This window comes from Acomys minous (assembly GCF_964271855.1).
Source record: "Acomys minous genome assembly, chromosome: 6".
Lineage (NCBI taxonomy): Eukaryota > Metazoa > Chordata > Mammalia > Rodentia > Muridae > Acomys > Acomys minous.
This window is the reverse complement of record NC_140487.1, coordinates 73,197,627-73,217,976: the sequence shown is the minus strand read 5'-3', so window position 1 is coordinate 73,217,976 and position 20,350 is coordinate 73,197,627. Positions and strand designations below refer to the sequence as shown.

Here is a 20,350-nt window from a genome sequence, read left to right as displayed (position 1 = left end):
ACCTATCTTCAGTTTTTTTTTTAATTTCTTATTTCTTTCTCTAGTCCAGCTCTTTTTTTGATTCCTTCCAGCCTTGACATAGCTGTTTCCATGCTAAGAGTTAGAGGACGTGATTCCTTGGCTTCCTGAGACTGTAATTTAGTGATGATATTAGTGCCTTATAATTTGAAGAATAGCTCATTCATACCCTTTTAAAAACAATTAAACTTGATCTTTGACAGTTTCCACATGCATATGATGTATTTTGGCTGTTCTTATCCTTGCTCCCTCTTGTCTCGCCTTCATCCCACCCTGTCACACCCTCTCTTCCCCACAGGCCTCCTCTCTACAGTTATGTCTTTTTGTTTTGTTTTGTGATTCATGGAGTTTAACAAGGGCTGTGTGACCATGGGTTTAAATTATCCCTTAGAGCCTGATGGCTCACCAGTACCCAAAGTATATCAGTATCTAATAGTTTAAGAGATGGAATAGGGTCCCATGATTGCCTTCTTCATCTTGACTGTTGACAGGTCAATCTTTTTCTTTTCTGTTCTTTTTAAAATAATTTATTCAGATTACATCTTGATTGTTATCTCCTTACTTGTATCTTTCCATCTCCCTCCTCTTTTGCCCTATACCCCTCGCCTAGACCTCTGAAAGAAGGGAACCTCCTCCCCCACTGTATGACCACAGCCTATCAGGTCTCATCTAGATAGCCTGCTTCTCCATTCTTTGAGTGCCCACCAGGCCTCCCCACCAAGGAGAAGCAGACAAATAGGGGGTACCAGAGTTCATGTCACAGGAAGTCCCCACTTTCCTCACAACTATGGAGAATGACCTGTCCGTTGGCTAAATCTGAATATGGAGGCTAGGTTTACTGTGTGCATTGTCCTTGGTTGGTACAGCAGTTTGTGCAGCCTTCCACCCCCCGGGTCCAGATCCGCCAGCCTTGATGGTCTCCTTGTGAGGCTTCTGGACCCTCTGGGTCCTTCTGTCTCCCTATGCTTCCATACCACTCTCACCTGGAGTCCAAGAGTGAGTCCCAGCATCTGTCCTGATCCCAGGCTGAGTGAAGACTCTCAGAGGACATCCATGTTGGCCTAATATCCACTTATAAGTGAGACTATACCATGTGTATCTTTCTGGGTCTGGGTTACCTCACTCAGGACAATCATTTCTAGTTCTATCCATTTGCCTGCAAATTTCAAGATTTCCTTATTTTTAATAGCTGAGTAGTATTCCATTGTGTATTTAACAGTTTCTTTATCCATTGTTCAATTGAGAGACCTCTAGGTTGTTTCCAGATTCTGGCTATTATGAATAAGGCTACTGTGACATAGTTGAGCAACTGTCCTTGTGTTGTGGAGCATCTTTTGGGTATATGCCAAGATGTACATTAGCTGGGTCTTGAGGTAACATTATTCTCAATTTTCTGAGAAAGCACTAGATTGATTTCCAATGTGGTTGTACAAGTTTGCACTCCTACCAACAATGAAAGAGTGTTCCCCTTTCTCCACATCCTCGCCAGCATGTGCTATCACTTGAAGTTTTTATCTTAGCCATTCTGATGGGTGTAAGATGGAATCTCAGAGTTATTTTGATTTGTGTTTCTCTGATGACTAAGGACATGGTACATTTCTTTAAGTGTTTCTCAGCCATTCAATATTCCTTTGTTGAGAATTCTCTTTTTAGCTCTGAACTCCATTTCTTAATTGGGTTATTTGGTTTGGTGGTGTTTAACTTCTTGAGTTCTTTATATATTTTGGATATTAGCCCTTTGTCAGATGAAGGATTGGTGAAGATCTTTTCCCATTCTATAGGCTGTCATTTTGTTTTGTTGACAGTATTCTTTGCCTTACAGAAGATTTTCAGTTTCATGAGATCCCATTTATTAGTTGTTGACTTTATAGCCTGGGCTGTTGGTGTTCTGTTCAGGAAATTGTCTCCTGCGCCAATGAATTCAAGGCTCTTCCCCACTTCTTCTAAAACCAGTGTATCTGGTTTTATGTTGAGGTCTTCAGTACACTTGGACTTGAGTCTTGTGCATGGTGTAAATATGGATCTACTTGTATTTTTTTTTTACATGTAGCCATCCAGTTAGAACAGCACCATTTGTTGAAGATGCGATCTTTCTATTTTTTTTCTCCATTGTATGGATTTGGCTTCTTTGTCAAAAAACAAGTCTCCATAGGTGTGTGGATTTATTTCTGCATCTTCAATTTGATTCATAACCAGCCTATTTCTATGCCAGTACCGTGCTGTTTTAATTACTCTTGCTGTATAATACAGCTTGAGATCAGGGATGGTGATTCCTCTGGAGGATCTTTTATTGTACAGGATTGTTTTAGCTATTCTGTATTTCTTCTTTCAAGGTCTTTAAACATTGTGTAGGTATTTTGATTGCATTGAATCTGTACATTGCCTTTGGTAAGATGGCCATTTTAACTATGCTGATTCTTATGATCCAGGAACAAAGGAGATCTTTCCATCTTCTGATGTCTTCTTCAATTTCTCTTTTCAGAGACTTGAAGGTTTTTTTTTCTCATACAAGTCTTTCACTTGTTTGGTTAGAATTACACCAAAATACTTTATATTATTTGTGGCTATTGTGAAGGGTGTGGCTTCTCTAATTTCTTTCTCAGTATACTTGTCATTTGTATACAGGAGGGCTACTGACTTTTTTGAGTTAATTTTGTATCCAGCCACTTTGCTGAAGGTGTTTATCAGTTGTAGGAGTTCTTTGGTGGAATTTGGGGGGTTACTTATGTACAGTATCATATCATCTGTGAATAGAGGATAATTTGAGTTCCTCCTTTCCCATTTGTATCCCCTTGATTTCCTTTTGTTGTCTTATTGCTCTAACTAGAACTTCAACTACTATATTGAAGAGATATGGAGAAAGTGGACAGCCTTGTCTGGTCCCTGATTTTAGTGGAATTTCCTTGGGTTTCTCTCCATTTAATTTGATGTTGGCTATTGGTTTGCTGTATATAGCCTTTATTATGTTTAGGTATGTGTCTTGTATTCCTGATCTTTCCAAGACTTTAAACATGAATGGGTGTTGGATTTTGTCAAATGCTTTTTTCGGCATCTAAGGAGATGATCATGTGTTTTTTTTCCTTTCAGTTTGTTTATATGGTGGATTGCGTTGATGGATTTCCATATATTGAACCATCCCTGCATGACTGGGATGAAGACTTAATTGGTCATGGTGAATGATGTTTTTGATGTGTTCTTGGATTTGGTTTGTGAGTATTTTATTGAGTAATTTTGCATCAATGTTCATAAGAGAAATTGGTTTGAAGTTCTCTTCTTTGTTGGGTCTTTGTGAGGCTTAGGCATCAAATTGACTGTGGCCTCATAGAATGAATTCAGTAATGCCTTTCCATTTCTATTTTGTGGAGTAGCTCGAAGAATATAGGTATTAGCTCATCTTTGAAGGTCTGGGAGAATTCTTGCTGAAACCATCTGGTCCTGGTCTTTTGTTGTTGTTGTTGTTATTGTTGTTGTTGTGAGACTTTGATGACTGTTTCTATTTCTATAGGAGAAATAGGACTGTTTAATTTGTTTACCTGATCTTAGCTCAACTTTGACAAGTGGAATCTATCAAAAAAATTCTCCATTTCTTTTAGATTTTCAAATTTTGTGGCATATAGGCTTTTAAAGTAGGACCTATTGATTCAGTGTCTGTTGTTAAGTCTCCCCTATGACAAGGGCAGTCTTATGCAGCTCAGTGCAGGCTAAAACAGCTACTGTGAGATTGTCATTGTAATGGCTGTGTTATTACCAGAAGGCAGCATTTTGTAGCCCTTCTCCCTATCTTTCAACTCTCACATTATTTCTACTGCTTCTTCCATGGGGCTTACCAAGTCATAGAGGGGTGCCTTAAATGTCCCTTTTAGGGTTGAGGACTCAACCATCACTTATTTTCATCACTTTGAACATCCATGAGTCTCTGTGTTCATAATAATTCACTGCAAAAAGGAGCTTATCTTACTAAGACTGAAAGTTCATTTGTTTATGGACATAAATGTAAATATTTGAAGGAAATTTGATTCTGTGCCAATTTAGCTAAGCAACAAGAGTTAAGTTTCCTTGGGGCCCTCTCCAGTCTTCGGTTTTCAATCAAGTTTGTGGTACCAGGTATGAGTTCTCGCCTGTGCCTTGAATGCAGAGACAGTTAGTTGCTCCCATAATGGTTGTGCCATTATTGCTCCAGTTTCACCCTCAATTTTTATTTATTTTTTCCTATGACTTAACTCCTAGCCTCATACCAACTTGTTACAAATATAATACAAATGCAAAAATCTCATAGTGAAGGGGTATGTAAGGCAGTTAAGAGTTTAGAATTTATTCTTTCAATTAAAAATTATTTATGTATATGTATGTATGTGTGTGGTTATGTGCACATGAGTACAGAAAACCTTGGAGGCCTAAAAAGGGCATCAGATTTCTTGGTGCTGGAGTTACAGATAATTGTGAACTGCCTAAAGTGGGTACTGGCATCCAAACTCAGGTCATCTGCAAAAGCACTACGTATTCTTAATCAGTAAGTCACCATTTCTGCTCCCTCTATGAGAATTTTAAAAATTAAACAGGATATCCAATCAACATTTTGAAACAGTTAACCTGACTTTAGCATGAAAGAGACTTGAGAGAGAACATAATGGATATTAAAGGAACCAAATGATGCTAAAGGTGAGTTAAGTTGACAATGAATATAAAAAAGAGTTAAAGACATGTTTTAAAGCAATAATGCCAGGTCTTGATGATTAAATTAGATGCTGTGAAGACCATGAGAAAATGGTGGTGTTACAGGCTACCTGGGAGGGAAAGCTGGTCTCCGATGGAGCAGTGGTATTTATCCCTGGGAACTAGTCAGGCAGTTTGAGGCCAGAAGAGGCTGAGTAGAACACTTAGCTTTGGAATTGCAGTTTGAGCTGACTGCAAGCCTGGGACACAGGGAACACTTAAACTGTGATCTATGAGAACAGAAACAACAAATGGTTTTATTAGAGCAGACTTCCAGCTTTCCCCATTTGAATGAAGCCAATACGAATGGGAAGAAAGGGCTGCTCCCCACTGTGAGAGAGTGTTGGTCTTCCCATTTGCTCTTGAGGACGTCTATAAGATGATAACGCCCTGGCACATTGCTTCTGTAGAATGATTGTCTTTCAAATTCCTGCCTTTGGGGAGCCACATGAGTTGCTCAAAGAGATCATTAACTAACCAAGAAAGGGACCACCCAGGAAGCAGCTCCAAACTGCTGTTTGCTTCCATAGTATTAAATGAGCCACATGTGTAAACAAATGCTATCTATACCTTCAACGTTTTATAGAATTGATGTTTTATCCTATGTGAAAAACACATCAAGATTTAGGGTTCATCCTCTATGGGGAGTTTATTTAAATTCTTGTCTGATTTTTCTAGTGATAATTTGTAACACTGATTTTATTTTGTGTGTGTGCACGCACATGTGTGTATATTTGCTAAGGTACTTTTGTGAAGATCAGAGAACCATTTTTAGAAATTGGTTCTCTCCATCCACCATATGGGTCCTAGGGAAATGCTGAGCTCCCTGGCTCAGCACCGATATACTGATTATATATTATATCATATATGTAATAACCATGTATAGTATATGTTATATATAATTGCATATAATCTATTGTATATAATTAAAAAAACCTTTCCAAAGACTTTGAAAAAAATTTTCCTTAAACGTAGTCATTGTACACAGACAACGAGATAGAAGAAATCAGTGGGCTGGAGAACTGTGTCAGCCTGACCCACCTTAGTCTGGCTGGCAACAAGATCACGATAATTAACGGCTTAGGCACGTTACCCATCAAAGTGCTCTGTTTGGTGAGTCCAACACGGTATCATTCTTTGTAGAAGTAACGCATACTGTTTAAGAAGTGGAATTGTGACTACTTAGAAACTTTCTTTGCTCCTTATGGTATCTGGTGTGCAAGCCTGCCCCCCTTCTCTCTCTCTCTCTCTTCTTCTTCTTCTTCTTCTTCTTCTTCTTCTTCTTCTTCTTCTTCTTCTTCTTCTTCTCCTTCTCCTTCTTCTTCTTCTCTCCCCCCCCTCTCTCGCGCATGTGTGTGTGATCAATAGCCCATGTTTAAGTAAAGCCAGTTTCAAATTTGGTATCCAAATAAAAAAATTTAGACAAGTTTCTGTGGTGTGAAAGAAGATATATAAATATATACATTTAATTTTTATTAATTTATTCAGATTACATCTCAATTGTTATCCCATCACTTGTATCCTCTTGTTCCTCTCTCCCTCTGTCTTTCACCCTATTTCTCTCCCCTAGGTCTGTGACAGAAGAGGACCTCCTCCCCCACCATATGGTCACAACCTATCAGGTCTCATCTTGGTAGCCAGCTTATCCTTTCTCTGAGTGCCACCAGGCCTCCCCACCAAGGGGAAGTGGTCAAATATGGGGCACCAGAGTTCATGTCAGAGTCAGTCCCAGCTCTCCACACAGCTGTGGAGAATGTCCTGTCCACTGGCTAGATCTGAGTAGGGGTTCAATGTTTATTGCATGTATTGTCCTTGGTTGGTGCAGTAGTTTAAGTAGACACCCCTGGGTCCAGATCCATCTATCATGATGTTCTTCTTGAAGGTGTCTAGGACCCTCTGGGTCCTTCTATTTCCCCATTCTCCCATACTTCTCTCACCTAGAGTCCCAATAGGATGTCCTCACTTCTATCCCAGTCTCCTGGTAAGGGAAGACTTTCATGGGACATCCGTTTTGAGCTAGTGTCCAATTATAAGTGAGTATATACCACGTGAATCTTTCTGAGTCTGGCTTAACTCACTCAGTATGATCATTTCTAATTCCACCCATTTGACTACAAATTTCAGGATTTCTTTGTTTTTCATAACTGAGCAGTATTCCATAGTGTAAATGTACCACAGTTTCTTTATCTAGTCTTTGACCAAGGGACATTTAGGTTGTTTCCAGACTGGCTATTATGAATAAGGCTGCTATGAACATAGTTGAGCATATGTCCTTGTTGCATGGTGAAGCATCTTCTGGGTATATTCCAAGGAATGAAAAACTTGGATCTTGAGGTAGCCCTATTCCCAGTTTTCTGAGAAAGGGCCAGGTAGATTTCCAAAGTGGTTGTACAAGTTTGCACTCCCACCAGTAATGAAGGAATGTTCCCCTTTCTCCACAGCCTCGCCAGCCTGTACTATCATTTGAGTTTTTTATCTTAGCTATTCTGATGGGTGTAAGATAGAATCTCAGAGTCATTTTGATTTGCATTTCTCTGATGACTATGGATATTGAGCATTTCTTTAAGTGTTTCTCAGCCATTCGATGTTCCTCTGTTGAGAATTCTCTTTTTAATTCTGAGCCCCATTTCTTAATTGGGTTATTTGGTTTGGTGGTGTTTAACTTCTTGAGTTCTTTATATATTTTGGATATTAGCCCTTTGTCAGATGTAGGGTTGGTGAAGATCTTTTCCCAGTTCATAGACTGTTGCTTTGTTCTGTTGACAGTGTCTTCTGCCTTACAGAAGCTTCTCAGCCTCATGAGGTCCCATTTATTAATTGTTGACCTTAGAGCCTGGGCTGTTGGTGTTCTATTCAGGAAGTTGTCTCCTGTGCCAATGTGTTCCAGGTTCTTCCCCACTTTTTTCTAACAGATTTAATGTGTGGTGTTTTATATTGAGGTCTTTAATCCACTTGGACTTGAGTCTTGTGCATGGTGATAAATATGGATCTACTTGCATCTTTCCACATGTAGACATCCAATTAGACCAGCACCATTTGTTGAAGATTATATCCTTTTCCTATTGAATAGATTTGGCGGTGTTTTTTGTTTTTTCTTTTTGTTTTTTGTCAAAAATCAAGTGTCCAAATGTGTTTAGGTTTATTTCTGGGTCTTCAATTTGATTCCATTGGTCAACCAGCCTGTTGCTATGCCAGTACCATGCTGTTTTAATTACTGTTGCTCTATAATACAGCTTGAGATCTGGAATGGAGATTCCTCCAGAGGATCTTTTATTTTATAGGATTGCTTTAGCTATTCTGGGTTTTTTGTTTTTCCATATGAAATTGAGAATTGATTTTTCAATGTCTTTAAAAATTGTATAGGTATTTTAATAGAGATTGCATTGAATCTGTAAATTGCCTTTGGTAAGATGGCCATTTTTACTGTGTTAACTCTTCCTATCCAAGAACAAGGGAAATCTTTCCATCTTCTGATGTCTTCTTCAATCTCCTTCTTCAGAGAGTTGAAGTTTTTTTTCAAACAAGTCTTTCATTTTCTTGGTTAGTGTTATTCCTAGATACCTTATAGTGTGTGGCTATCGTAAAGGGTGTAGTTTCCCTAATTTCTTTCTCAGCATGCTTGTCATTTGTATAATGGAAGGCTGCTGATTTTTTTTAAAGTTAATTTTGTATCCAGCGACTTTGCTGAAGGTGTTTATCAGTTGTAGGAGTTCTCTGGTGGAATTTTGGGGGTTACTTATGTACAGTACCATATCATCTGTGAATAGAGGATAATTTGACTTCCTTCTTTCCCATTAGTATCCCCTTGATTTCCTTTTGTTGTCTTATTGCTCTGGCTAGAACTTCAAGAACTATATTAAAGACTTATGAAGAAAGTGGGCAGCTTTGTCTGGTCCCTGATTTTAGAGGAATTTCCTTGAGTTTCTCTCCATTTAATTTGATGTTGGCTATTGGCTTGCTGTATATAGCCTTTATTATGTTTAGGGATGTGCCTTGTATTCCTGATCTTTCCAAAACTTTAAACATGAGTGAGTGTTGGATTTTGTTGAATGCTTTTTTGGCATCTAAGGAGATAATCATGTGGTTTATTTCCTTCAGTTTGTTTATATGGTGGATTGTATTGATGTATTTCCGTATATTGAAACATCCCTACATGCCTGCAATGACGCTTACTTGGAATAGTGAATGATATCTTTGATGTGTTCTTGGATTAGATTTTGAAGTATTTTATTGAGTAGTTGTGCATCAATGTTCATAAGAGAAATTGGTTTGAAATTCTCTTTCTTGGTTGGGTCTTTGTGAGGTTTAGGTATCAAAGTGACTGTGGCCTCATAGAAGGAGTTTGGTAATGTTCCATCCTTTTCTATCTTGTGGAGTAGCGTGAAGAGTATTGGTATTAGCTCTTCTTTGAAGTTTTGATAGAATTCTGCACTGAAACCACCTGGCCTTGGGCTTTTTTTGGTTGGGAGACTATTAATGACTGCTTCTGTTTCTGTAGGAGAAATAGGACTATATAATTTGTTTATCTGATCTTGATTCAACTTTGGCATGTGGAAATAATCAAGAAAATTGTCCATTTCCTTAGATTTTCAAATGTTGTGGCATACAAGCCTTAGAAGTAGGACCTCATGATTCTTTATATTTCTTCAGTGTCTGTTGTTATGTCTTTCTTTTCATTTCTGATTTTGGTGATTCGGATAGTGTCTCTCTGCCTTTTAGTTAGTTTGGCTAATGGTTTATCTATCTTGTTGATTTTCTCAAAGAACCAGCTCTTGGTTTTGGTGATTCTTTGAATTGTTCTCTTTGTTTCTAATTTATTGATTTCAGCCTGAGTTTAGTTATTTCCAAACATCTACTTCTTTTGAGTGTTTCTACTTCTTTTTTCTCTAGGGCTTCCAGATGTGTCAGTTAAGTTGCCTATATGAGATGTTTCCAGTTTTTTAAATGAAGGCACTTACTACTATGAATTTTCCTCTTAGCACTGCTTTCCATGTGTCTCATAAATTTGGGTATGTTCCTTTATTTTCATTGAATTTTAGGAAGTCTTTAATTTTAATTTCTTTCTTTTTTCCCTGACCCAATTGTCATTAAGTAGAGAGTTGTTTAGTTTCCATGTGCATATGTAGGCTTTTTGTTATTTTTGTTGTTGTTGAAGTCCAGCTTTAGTCCATGGAAAAAAGATATATTTTAACAAGTAGTTCTTAATATATATTTTATTGGTGAAAATAATGTTTGGGCATAGTAAGCATGTTTGTTGCTGCTCACACTTTATTGGATGCACATGGACCACAAGAGGATTTCTAGGCACTGAGCTCAGGCAGCCCATTTATACAAATGCATGCTAGTCTCCTGCTCTAGAAGTTGTAAGTCGTGCTGAGAAGAAATATATAGTTCCAGTCAGAAAGAGTCATTCTGTATCCCAAAAAAAGCAGCTTTTTAAGCCCCGTGACATGTCACAAGGCCAGAACTCAAATGAAAATGGGGACTATTTGCTAACAAGTTCCAAGAGTCCCAAAGATTTATGTAATGTTTATAAATTAGCAGTATGGGTTACTAGTGTGTGTGAGAGAGTGCGAATGTTGCTTATATACAGGATTTTTCTTTTTTTCTTTTCTCTTCCCTACCAGCCTTCATTAGTGGCTCTGTTGGCCCTTATTACACCCATCAGAGGGTGGGCAGGGAGCATTTCATGGAGGCTTGTATCTTACTAATGTTTATGTCTCTCTCATAAACTGTTAAACTATTAAATCACATATTGGATTATGTTTACATTTTTTAATTTAAAAAATATTTTTATTTTGTGTATATGGATGTTTTGCCTGCACAAATGTCTGTGTACTACTTCCATGCCTGGTGCCCAGGGAAGCTAGAAGAGTGTGTAGGATCCCCTGGAACTGGAGTTAGACAGTTGTGAGCCATCATGTAGGTGCTGGGAATCGAACCTAGAAAAGTAGCCAGTGTTCTTAACTGCTGGATCATCTCTGCAGCCTCATGTGCACATCCTTTACACACCACACACTCTTTATTCAGCCTCATGTGCACATCTTTACACACACACACACATTCTTTATTTAGCCTTGTGTATACATCCTTTACACACACACATTCTTTATTCAGCCTCATGTGTAATCCTTTACACACCACACACTCTTTATTCAGCCTCATGTGCACATCCTTTACACACACACACATTCTTTATTCAGACCCATGTGCAATCCTTTACACACCACACACTCTTTATTCAGCCTCATGTGCACATCCTTTACACACACACACATTCTTTATTCAGACCCATGTGCAATCCTTTACACACCACACACTCTTTATTCAGCCTCATGTGCACATCCTTTACACACACACACATTCTTTATTCAGACCCATGTGCAATCCTTTACACACCACACACTCTTTATTCAGCCTCATGTGCACATCTTTACACACACACAATTCTTTATTCAGTCTCTTGTGAACATCCTTTACACACACACATTCTTTATTCAGCCTCATGTGCACATTTTTACACACACACACACACACACACACACTTATTCTTTATTCAGCCTCATGTGCACATCCTTTACACACACACACATTCTTTACTCAGCCGTAGATCACCAGTGTTTGGATCTGTGTGATTTTTCTTCCTCATAAAGCTCAAAATACTATCTAAAGACTCTCCTAACCGTCCATGGCGTTCAGTGAGGGCAGAGGGCAGGCAAGCATAGGAAGGTTTCATAATTCACCTCAGGGTTTTTGTTTTCTGCCAGCTTAGGCATGTTAGCAAAATATGAATAAAAGTAGATCTAATAAATTAGATTTTAAAACTTTAAGTTATAAAATAAATATATCACAAAAATAAATCACATTGGAAAATTACAACAATCCAAAGAGCTATTGTTATTTTGCTCACCATTTTGAAATTTCTGAAAAATTTACCTTCTTCTTTACCTCCTCGTTCATTCTTCTTCTCTCCCTCTACCACATGGTGTGTGTGTGTATGTGTGTGTGTGTACCTGTGTGCACATGTGTGCAAATGTGTGCGTGTGTGCATGCATGTGTGTGTGTGTGTGTGCATGTGTGTACCTGTGCGCATGTGTGCATGTGTGCATGCGTGTGTGTGTGTGTGCATGTGTGTACCTGTGCGCATGTGTGCATGTGTGCATGCGTGTGTGTGTGTGTGTGTGCATGTGTGTACATGTGCGCATGCGTGTGTGCATGCTGTATTTTGTCATTTGGGGTTTTGGTTGGAACTTGCTATGTGGGCTAGGCTGGCCTTCAACTTCTTGCCTCTGCCACCTGATGGCAGCTGGGAGCCTCCACCCCAGGCTCTTTCACATGTGGGGTCCTTACTGACAATTCCTATCAGCTTCAAGTAGAATGTGAGTGGAATGACATGTATGCTTAAGGAGTGACAATTATTATTTAAATCAGCACATTCCACTTTCATTCTGTTGCATTAACTACATAACCCTTCTGCCATTAGCCATCTTTATGTTTGTTTGTTGTTGTTTTTTCTGCCAATAAATGGGATAGGTTGTTCCTGTCCCTGCACCCAAGGTGGACTAGAAAACACAGAGAATAAATACTATTACTCATTTTCACTGAGATTTTGAGAATTGGAAAATTGCCTTTTGACAATTGAATAAAATGTACAACCAAAACATGGCACACATTTGCTCCATTAGTTTTTCTTGACTTTATTTTTAAAGTCGTGGAATCAAAAACATCATTTGATGTAGCTATTGACAAGAATTCAGTTTACAGCATACTAAGAAGAAGAAGCCACCCGCTAATAGTTGGCCTTCCACTTCTGTGGGACCTGCAAATGCTGGCACAGGAACCTCCCAGCTTGCCAGCGGCCATCCCATCCTTATTAGAACACAGTGGCAATGCGTTGCAGACTTTAAACTTTGCTTTGGCAAAAGCCAATTGGCTCTTCCTGACACACTGGTAAATGAGGGGAATGTTTCACTATTTAATTTACTTCAAAGAGCTTTTCTCTAAAAGTGGGTTTTCTGCTGTTCCCTGCGAGGCTGGGGGAGCTGTATGCCGAAACTTCATGTCTACGCCCCGGAGTGAGCCTGTGGGTTCTCAGTGCTGGACAAAGGCCCTGCCTACCTGGCTTTTAATCAGACCTTCTGCGATTCTCCACTTCTCTCAGTCTCTCTCTCTTATGACCATAGGCTGCCTAATTAAACTTTTCTATGCCTCGCTCTGCCCGGATCACCTACAACTTTGAAAGCCATCAGAGACGTGCAGAATATTACATCTGTCTAGATACAGAAAATGCTTCACAGTCCTTTGGGGGGAAGTGTACTGTATATAAATGTGATATGTGGGCAGTGTTTGAATGGGAGATTGAGCCCTTATTTCAATACATTAAATTGATATGGATGTGGTGGTGAGCTCAGCGTGGTCTTTCCTATTACTTTTCACTTCTTATAACTTTTCTGAACTTTGAATAGGAAAATTTGATTTCACTTTGGTGAATAAGGTTATGAGTCTTTTTTCCATTTTATTACTATTTTTCAAACATATAAAGGTAAAAAGAATAGTGTAATAAACCCTCATGAACTACAGTCTACCTTTATAGATTATTAACATTCTATTATGATATTTTAAGGAGCTAGAGAATTATGCCAGCGAGCACAAATCTGGCTCATTCTTGAAATGAAATTTTATGAAAAATAGGATGAAAATGAGCTCTTGCTATTCAGAGTGCCAATAAGCATTTACTAGTAAAAGTATTTAGATTAAAGAGAATACAATAATATAAATTTTCAGTTCTTAAGTTCATATTGAAAGTTTTGAAGGTTTTTGTTTTGTTTTCTTTTTGTTTTTTGAAATGGGGTCTTTCTATGTAGTTCTGGTGGTTCTGGAACTTGCTACGTAGACAGGCTGGCCTTGAGCTTACAGAGATCCACGAGCTTCCGCATCACCACACCCGGCATGAATGTTTTAAGGATAGGATAAACATAATATTAACTAAAATTTAAAATGATTATTTATGAAAACTTTTGACCCAAACCAAAAGTTAAGTTTTACTGTGACCTTTTCCTGTTCCTTAAGGTGAAGGAGCCAAGGAGTGTGTTGGACAATATTCAAAAATTAAAGTTACTATTATCACTGTTATTGCTGTGGGTGTACGGAGACTGAGAAAGTGGGCAACCACTGGAGCATGGGAATGCGCCTCCTGGTCTCACTGTCTGAGAAGTGCCCGTGTACGAGTTACTGAAGGTGCTTTGATGGCTAGGTGCTCTCCCGATTTAGGCTCAGGGTGTTCCCCCACGTGGTTTCAGCTGTCCAGATGGCTTCTCCACAGCAGAATGGCTAGCATCCTCACATGCTGTCTAGGACCTGAAGGCAGAAGCAGCTCGGTCTTCCCACGTGTTAGAATTAGAACCGACACACTCCCGTCAGACGCCTTTGGGTAAGGGGGGTGATTATAGGCCGGCCCAGGTTAAAGAGGAGGTTCTGCATAAGCACAGAGGTAACTGGGCTCTACCAAGTCAACCACCACCACCGATGTCACATTAGAATGTTTTTGGAAACAGTGTGTGTACAGTACTAGCTTACTGTAATGGTGCTAAAAGAACGCATGCAGGTCATGTCTTTAGAAGCCAAATGAGGCTGTACAGATGTTTAGGGTTCAGGTGTGTAAGTGTCTTTTCTACCTCCACTGATAAACAACTGTGACAAAGCAACCCGAGGGAGGGGGTGTTTCTTCAGCTCACAGTTCCTGGCCGCAGGGCCCCACAGCAGGGATGGAGGAAGCACGTCGAATGGGACTCACGGGACTCAGCTCTGAAATAGTGCATGCATAGGAGTGCGCAGCTTCCCTTTGTACAGATCCTTTGCCTAGGGGATGCTGGTGCCCACAGTGGATGGGGTTTGCCGCCTCAATCGGCATAATCAATACAATCCATCTCGGACATGCCCACAGGCAACCAGTCTCATCAATCTTTTGCTGAGATTCCCTTCCCAGGCAGCACATTTGTGGTAAAAATTAATGGAAAAAAAGAGGCATAAACTTGAAAGAGAGCAAGGACAGGCTTATGGGAGGGCTTGCGGGGGTGGGGGGGTAAGAAAGAGGAAAGGGAAATAAATGAAGTAATTTGAAGAAATCAAAGAACTAACATCATAGCGTGCATTGATAAAAGCTTATGTTAGCGCTTGGCTTTCCTACTAACTTAAAAGTTTATTCCGAAGATGAAAATATTAAAATACTAAATGAAAACACTATATTCTGGCCTTTCAGGTAGAAAAACTAGGAATTTCTTGGTCATCTGTGTAGACATTCAGATAGGTGAATGATGGAAAATGGGGGGAGGGTAGGGCAAAAACAGCTTATTTGTTTATTTGTGTTTAAAGAATTTAGGGCCCGCGTCCAAATGTGGGGATTTGCCACTATAAGTTTTCTTATGCATTGCTTTAAAACGCAAACTGTATTTTATCCATTTTAGAGCAACAACCAGATCAAGAGCATCACAGGCCTGGAGGAGCTGCACACCTTGCAGAACCTGGATCTGTCTCACAATCAGATCAGTAGCCTCCAGGGCTTGGAGAACCATGACCTCCTGGAAGTAATCACCCTCGAGGACAACAAGGTAGGCACCACGGGGCATGGCTGCAGTGGTTTCAGGAAGCCGGCACCCTGCAGGCTTGGCACAGAGACCCCGTATTGACTTTCTCAAGCATGGTACATGAAATGGCCTCTTAGGGATGCTGGTCTAGCAAGCTTCAAACACTTGATGATTCTTGATACATTGTTTTAAAGATCCAGACCATCTTCGTGTGTGTGTGTGTGTGTGTGTGTGTGTGTGTGTGTGTGTGTGTGTGTGTGTGTCTGTGTGTGTGTCTGTGTGTGTGTGTCTGTGTGTGTGTGTGCGCGCGCGCACGCGCGCACGGGCATGTGTGGATTTCCGAATTTGCTGTGTTCATGCAACATTTTCTATAGATAGAGAGCATCAGGAGTATTTGAAGTGTCCGAGCAAGAGGAGACAAGAGAAAATCCCTAGCTGATATCTCCTCTTGTCTACACTCAGAGAAAAATGACCGCTGATGGGGGAGGCTTGTGGGGCTCTCCGTTAAAAAGCATACAAAGCTTCAGTTAGAAGCCAGGGAGAGCAGTGTAGCCAAAGATCGATTTATGCCACTACCTGGAGTTAACAGTGTTTTTCAAAAAGTCCTTGTTACTCTCTTGTTCTGTCCTGGACTTTAGACGCTGGGAATCTGTGTTGTAGTTGGAGTGCGTCTTCCTTCCTTTAGCCAGATGGAGAGTCCAGAACCACCTCGTACATAGTTTCTAACTCTCTTGCTTTTCAAGTCACTTTCTAAACTGTGTTGGAAAAAGCTGACAGAAAAAGGAGGTGTGTTCAGATGAAGAAAGGAGGTTGTAATTGTCAACTGTTAGAGACTCCATTTTGTAAAAAAGTGGCCACATGCCCTACAGGGGACATCTTTGGCAAATCAGCCTTTGACAGTAAGGTGATTCCCTGGCTGCCTGCTGGGCATGTTGGATTATTTGAACCCATCTGAAAAGCCCATAAAGCGTTTCTCCAGGATAGCTGGTATCTCTCTGATCCAGGGATGGAAAATGTGTTTGTAAAGGGAGCACAGCGTAGGTATGCTGCTTCCTCTACAATTACATTTGATGTTAGAAATACTGTTTTCTTGGTAGCAATTTCATCAGTGTCACACCTGTGTATACACATAGACATGTCTGCCCTTCTCCAGCGCTTCCTGTCTGCTGCTTAGGGAGGCCTCTGCCAGCAGCCACTCCGCACACCCTGGGACATTCCAAGCCGTGGCTAGCACTTAAAGTTTGACCCAAACTTTCAATTCTATTATGACCTTCCCGTTCCCTCCCAGCAGCGGGACATTCAGTCAGGGGTGACTCAGGCTATTTCTGAATCTTGGTGCTAATACCCAGAGATTGTGTGTGTGTGTGTGTGTGTGTGTGTGTGTGTGTGTGTGTGTGTGTGTGTGTAGGGGAGAGGTAGGTAGCGCTGTTGTCTTTCAACACAGGGTTTGTCTATGTAGCTCTGGCTGTTCTGGAATTTGCTTTGTAGACCAAGCTGGCCTCAAACTCATAGATCTGTCTGCCTTTGGGATTAAAGGTGTACACCACTGTGCCTGGCTTATAGCTCAGATTTTGTTTTAATGTATATTTTACTATACTTTTTTCACATTATATCCCGATTGTTATACCCTCACTCTTATCTTCCTGTTCCCACCCTCCCTCCCTCTTCTGCCCTATTTCCCTCTCCTGGACCTCTGAAGGGGCGGGGGCGTCCTGCCCCACTGTCTGGCCACAGCCTATTAGCTCTCGTCAGGGTAGCATGCATCCCCTTCCTCTGTGTGTTCCAATGTGAAGGATTTCATGCTTCTTTTTTTTGAGTTAATTTTATTTTATATTTTATTAATTTATTCATATTATATCTAAATTGTTATCCCATCCCTTGTATCCTCCCATTCCTCCCTCCCTCCCATTTTCCCCTTACTCCCCTCCCCTATGACTGTGACCGAGGGGGACCTCCTCCCCCTGTATATGCTCATAGGGTATCAAGTCTCTTCTTAGTAGCCTGCTATCCTTCCTCTGAGTGCCACCAGGCCCCCTATCCAGGAGACATGGTCAAATATGAGGCACCAGAGGTTGTGTGAAAGTCAGACCCCACTCTCCACTCAACTGTGGAGAATGTCCTGTCTATTGGCTAGATCTGGGTAGGGGTTTGAAGTTTACTGCATGTATTACACCAGCCAAGGATTTCATGTTGTTGTTCAGCGATGCACTCTTTTCAATGTCTCAGGCAAGCAGTGAAAGGACGTTACCTGAACCTTCTTGGATCCTGGTTTCGTACTTATGTTCACCTTGGATGATCCAAGAGAATTTGTGGGGAGTTGACTGTTAAGTGGACTTGATCTCTCTCTGGATTTCCAATCATTAGATTTGAAGAATGGTTGGGTACATGATCTTGGGGTGCTCCTGGGTTATTCAGGGGCTAACACAGAAGCAGAGGCAGCCCAGGTGGAGCTATTGGAGATGGTGTCACGATCACATCACTATTACAGTCAGTCTCTATTCCGCTCCTGCCGTTGGATACGAACAAGAAGGAGGCCTCCTTGGAAGCTTATGGTCTTTACATCCAGAAGGGCCAGCCACGGCTCGGTGGCCTGAGCGTATCCAGTCCTAAAGATTCGGAAATGACCCCTGGTTCTCTGCAGAGTCTAGTGGTCCTCACTTCCAGCCTTGGTTCTTAGGCTGCTTTGTTGTTTATCCAGGACTTCTTGAGCTTTCAATATAACTTTCCATTTAGTCATGGCCCATACAAACGCCTACTTGTTGGACCACTCCACGGAGCTGAAGTAAGCCTGCTGTAGACGTCAAGGTCTTGCCTGAGATCACGAGGCCATCAGCGTAGGATGGAAAATCTGTTACGGTCAGTCCACATAACTCAGGGCAGAGCCCAGTATGCCGAGGGGCGAGCATGGGGCCACGTGCTGTCTGGTTAGGGATTTGGAAGGCAGAAGTGTCATCATTTTCTTCCTGTCTACCGCAGGGGCTCCGTAGATCCGGCCTCTCCAGCAGCTCTCCCTGCTGTCTTTATCCTCCACGCTGCTTTTCATCATTAGAGTACTTAGTACTGCTGCAGATTATATCATGTCATGCCTTATACTTTTCTACTTTGAAGAGTTATTTTCCTTCCCTCTAGGACAGTGGTTCTCAACCTGTGGATCACAACCCATTTGGGGGTCGAATGACCCTTTCATGGGGGTCACCAAAGGCCATCAGAAAACAAGGATACTTACTACTTATAACAGTAGCAAAATTACAGTTATTGAGTAGCAGTGAAAATAATTTTTATGGTTGAGGTCACCACAGCATGAGGGACTGTATGAAAGGTGGGAGGGCGAGAGACACTGCTCTAGGATGTTAGCTCCTTGACCTTGTGGAGTTTGTTTGTTCCAATCGTGCAATGCTTGGTTTATGATTGGCACTTGAGAAGATTGCTGGATGAGAACATGACTCTCGAGAGCCCTCAGCCCCTCCCCTCTGAAGGGTGTGTGGTATTCGAGGTGCAGTGCAAGTCTGGGAAGACCACATATCAGGCAGGTGCTCAGCTGTTTCCCTCCTGAGTAAAGACAGGGAAAAGGGGAACAGCGCAGGTGCTTTACTGAAGATGGTCTTCAGTAAGGCAGAGGTAGTAAAGAAAGCAGGAAGATTCCAGAGAACCCTCTGGGGCAGAAATAGAGGTAGTGGATGAGGAGAGGGTCTCTCTCAGGCGACACAGGTGACTGCATGATAGTGGTACTAACCAGCATCACGCTGAGGCAGGATGTTCATTTTCCTTAAATGTTTCAGTGGCAGGATCCCACTCGGGTGTAGCTGGTGTGCCGGGACCTGCACTATGTCTCTTGTCGCAAGTAAGTGTGGCTGTGGAGCAACTTCTCTTGGAAGCTAATTCTGTGAGGTAGAAGGGGTTAACTGTGACATTCTCCACCCAGGATACGCCCAAGCCTGGCCTCCAGAAACTATGGATGTAACCTTGTTTATAAAAGGTTATATCTATCTACAGATGAAGTTGATGATCTCAAGATGAGGCCATCATGGAATTAGAGTGGCCTGAAAGCCAGTGTTTTGTTTTGTTTTGTTTTGTTTTTTAATTATTAGTTTATTTTATGTCTGTGTACCATGTGTGTGCTTGGTGCTCCCAGAGGCCAGATGAGGACATCAGAACCTCTGGAGCTGGTGTTAGGATGGTTTCAGGCCTCCATGTGAGAAGCTGGGAATGGAACTCGTGTCCTCTGAAAGAGCAGCCAGTGCTCTTAACCGTTGACTCATCTCTCTAGGCCGCCAGGAGGCAGACATAGAGGTTGGGTATCTGTTGCTTTGCATCAAGGCTGTCTGTCTTTACCAGGAGCTGAGAGAGGCGAGGAAGGTTCTCCTCTAGATCCTTCAAAGGAGTCCCAGGCTCGTCAGCCCTTCATTTTTGCCTCATCTTCAGAGCAGAAAGAATTAGCTCCTGGTGTTGTGGGCCTCCAGGTTTGGGGTTGTCATGGAGCCTGCGAGGCTCATGTATGTGTGTGCTGTGTGTCTGGGGAATGGACAGGGGCTTGGGAGTTATTTTTAACTGTGATCTCTTGTCATTGCTGATTTTTTGTGTGTTTTAATAAATCTTCCTTATCTTAATTTTAAAAATATTCTCATGCTTTTTTTTGGTAGTTTCTAGTTTTGAATTTTTTTCCCATTATTTAGTCTTTAATCTAACTAGGATTTGCGGGGTAGGCAGTGTGCCATAGACATTGAATTCCCATATAGAAAACAAATTGTCCCAACATTTCAAAAATCTGATTTAATAGCATAAGATAATCTATTAATGGATATGTCAGGATTTATTGAATTATTTACTTATTGAAATTTGTTGTGTTTACAACTTGCTGTTAAAATAATGTTGAAGTACATATCCTCCTCCATAAATCTATCGTTACATGCATTTTTTATTATTTCCTTATGATGGATTTTTGGAAATGCCATTACTGGGAATGGGTGCCATAAAGCTTATTGATTTCTTTTTTGAACATCCATGCTTTCTCCTCCCACCGCAGCTATGAAGTTAGG

General features: G+C 41.0%; 1 protein-coding gene across 4 annotated transcripts in view; it reads left to right on the top strand.

Moving 5' to 3' along the window:
• LRGUK (leucine rich repeats and guanylate kinase domain containing) overlaps positions 1 to 20,350 on the top strand; it is a 114,491-nt gene that overhangs the window by 23,286 nt on the left and 70,855 nt on the right. For all 4 annotated transcript variants that reach the window (XM_084787374.1, XM_084787375.1, XM_084787376.1 and 1 more), the window contains 2 exons: positions 5,720 to 5,844; positions 15,195 to 15,338. In XM_084787374.1, coding sequence (XP_084643500.1) covers positions 5,720 to 5,844; positions 15,195 to 15,338 — 269 coding nt within the window. The remainder of the gene's footprint in view (positions 1 to 5,719; positions 5,845 to 15,194; positions 15,339 to 20,350) is intronic.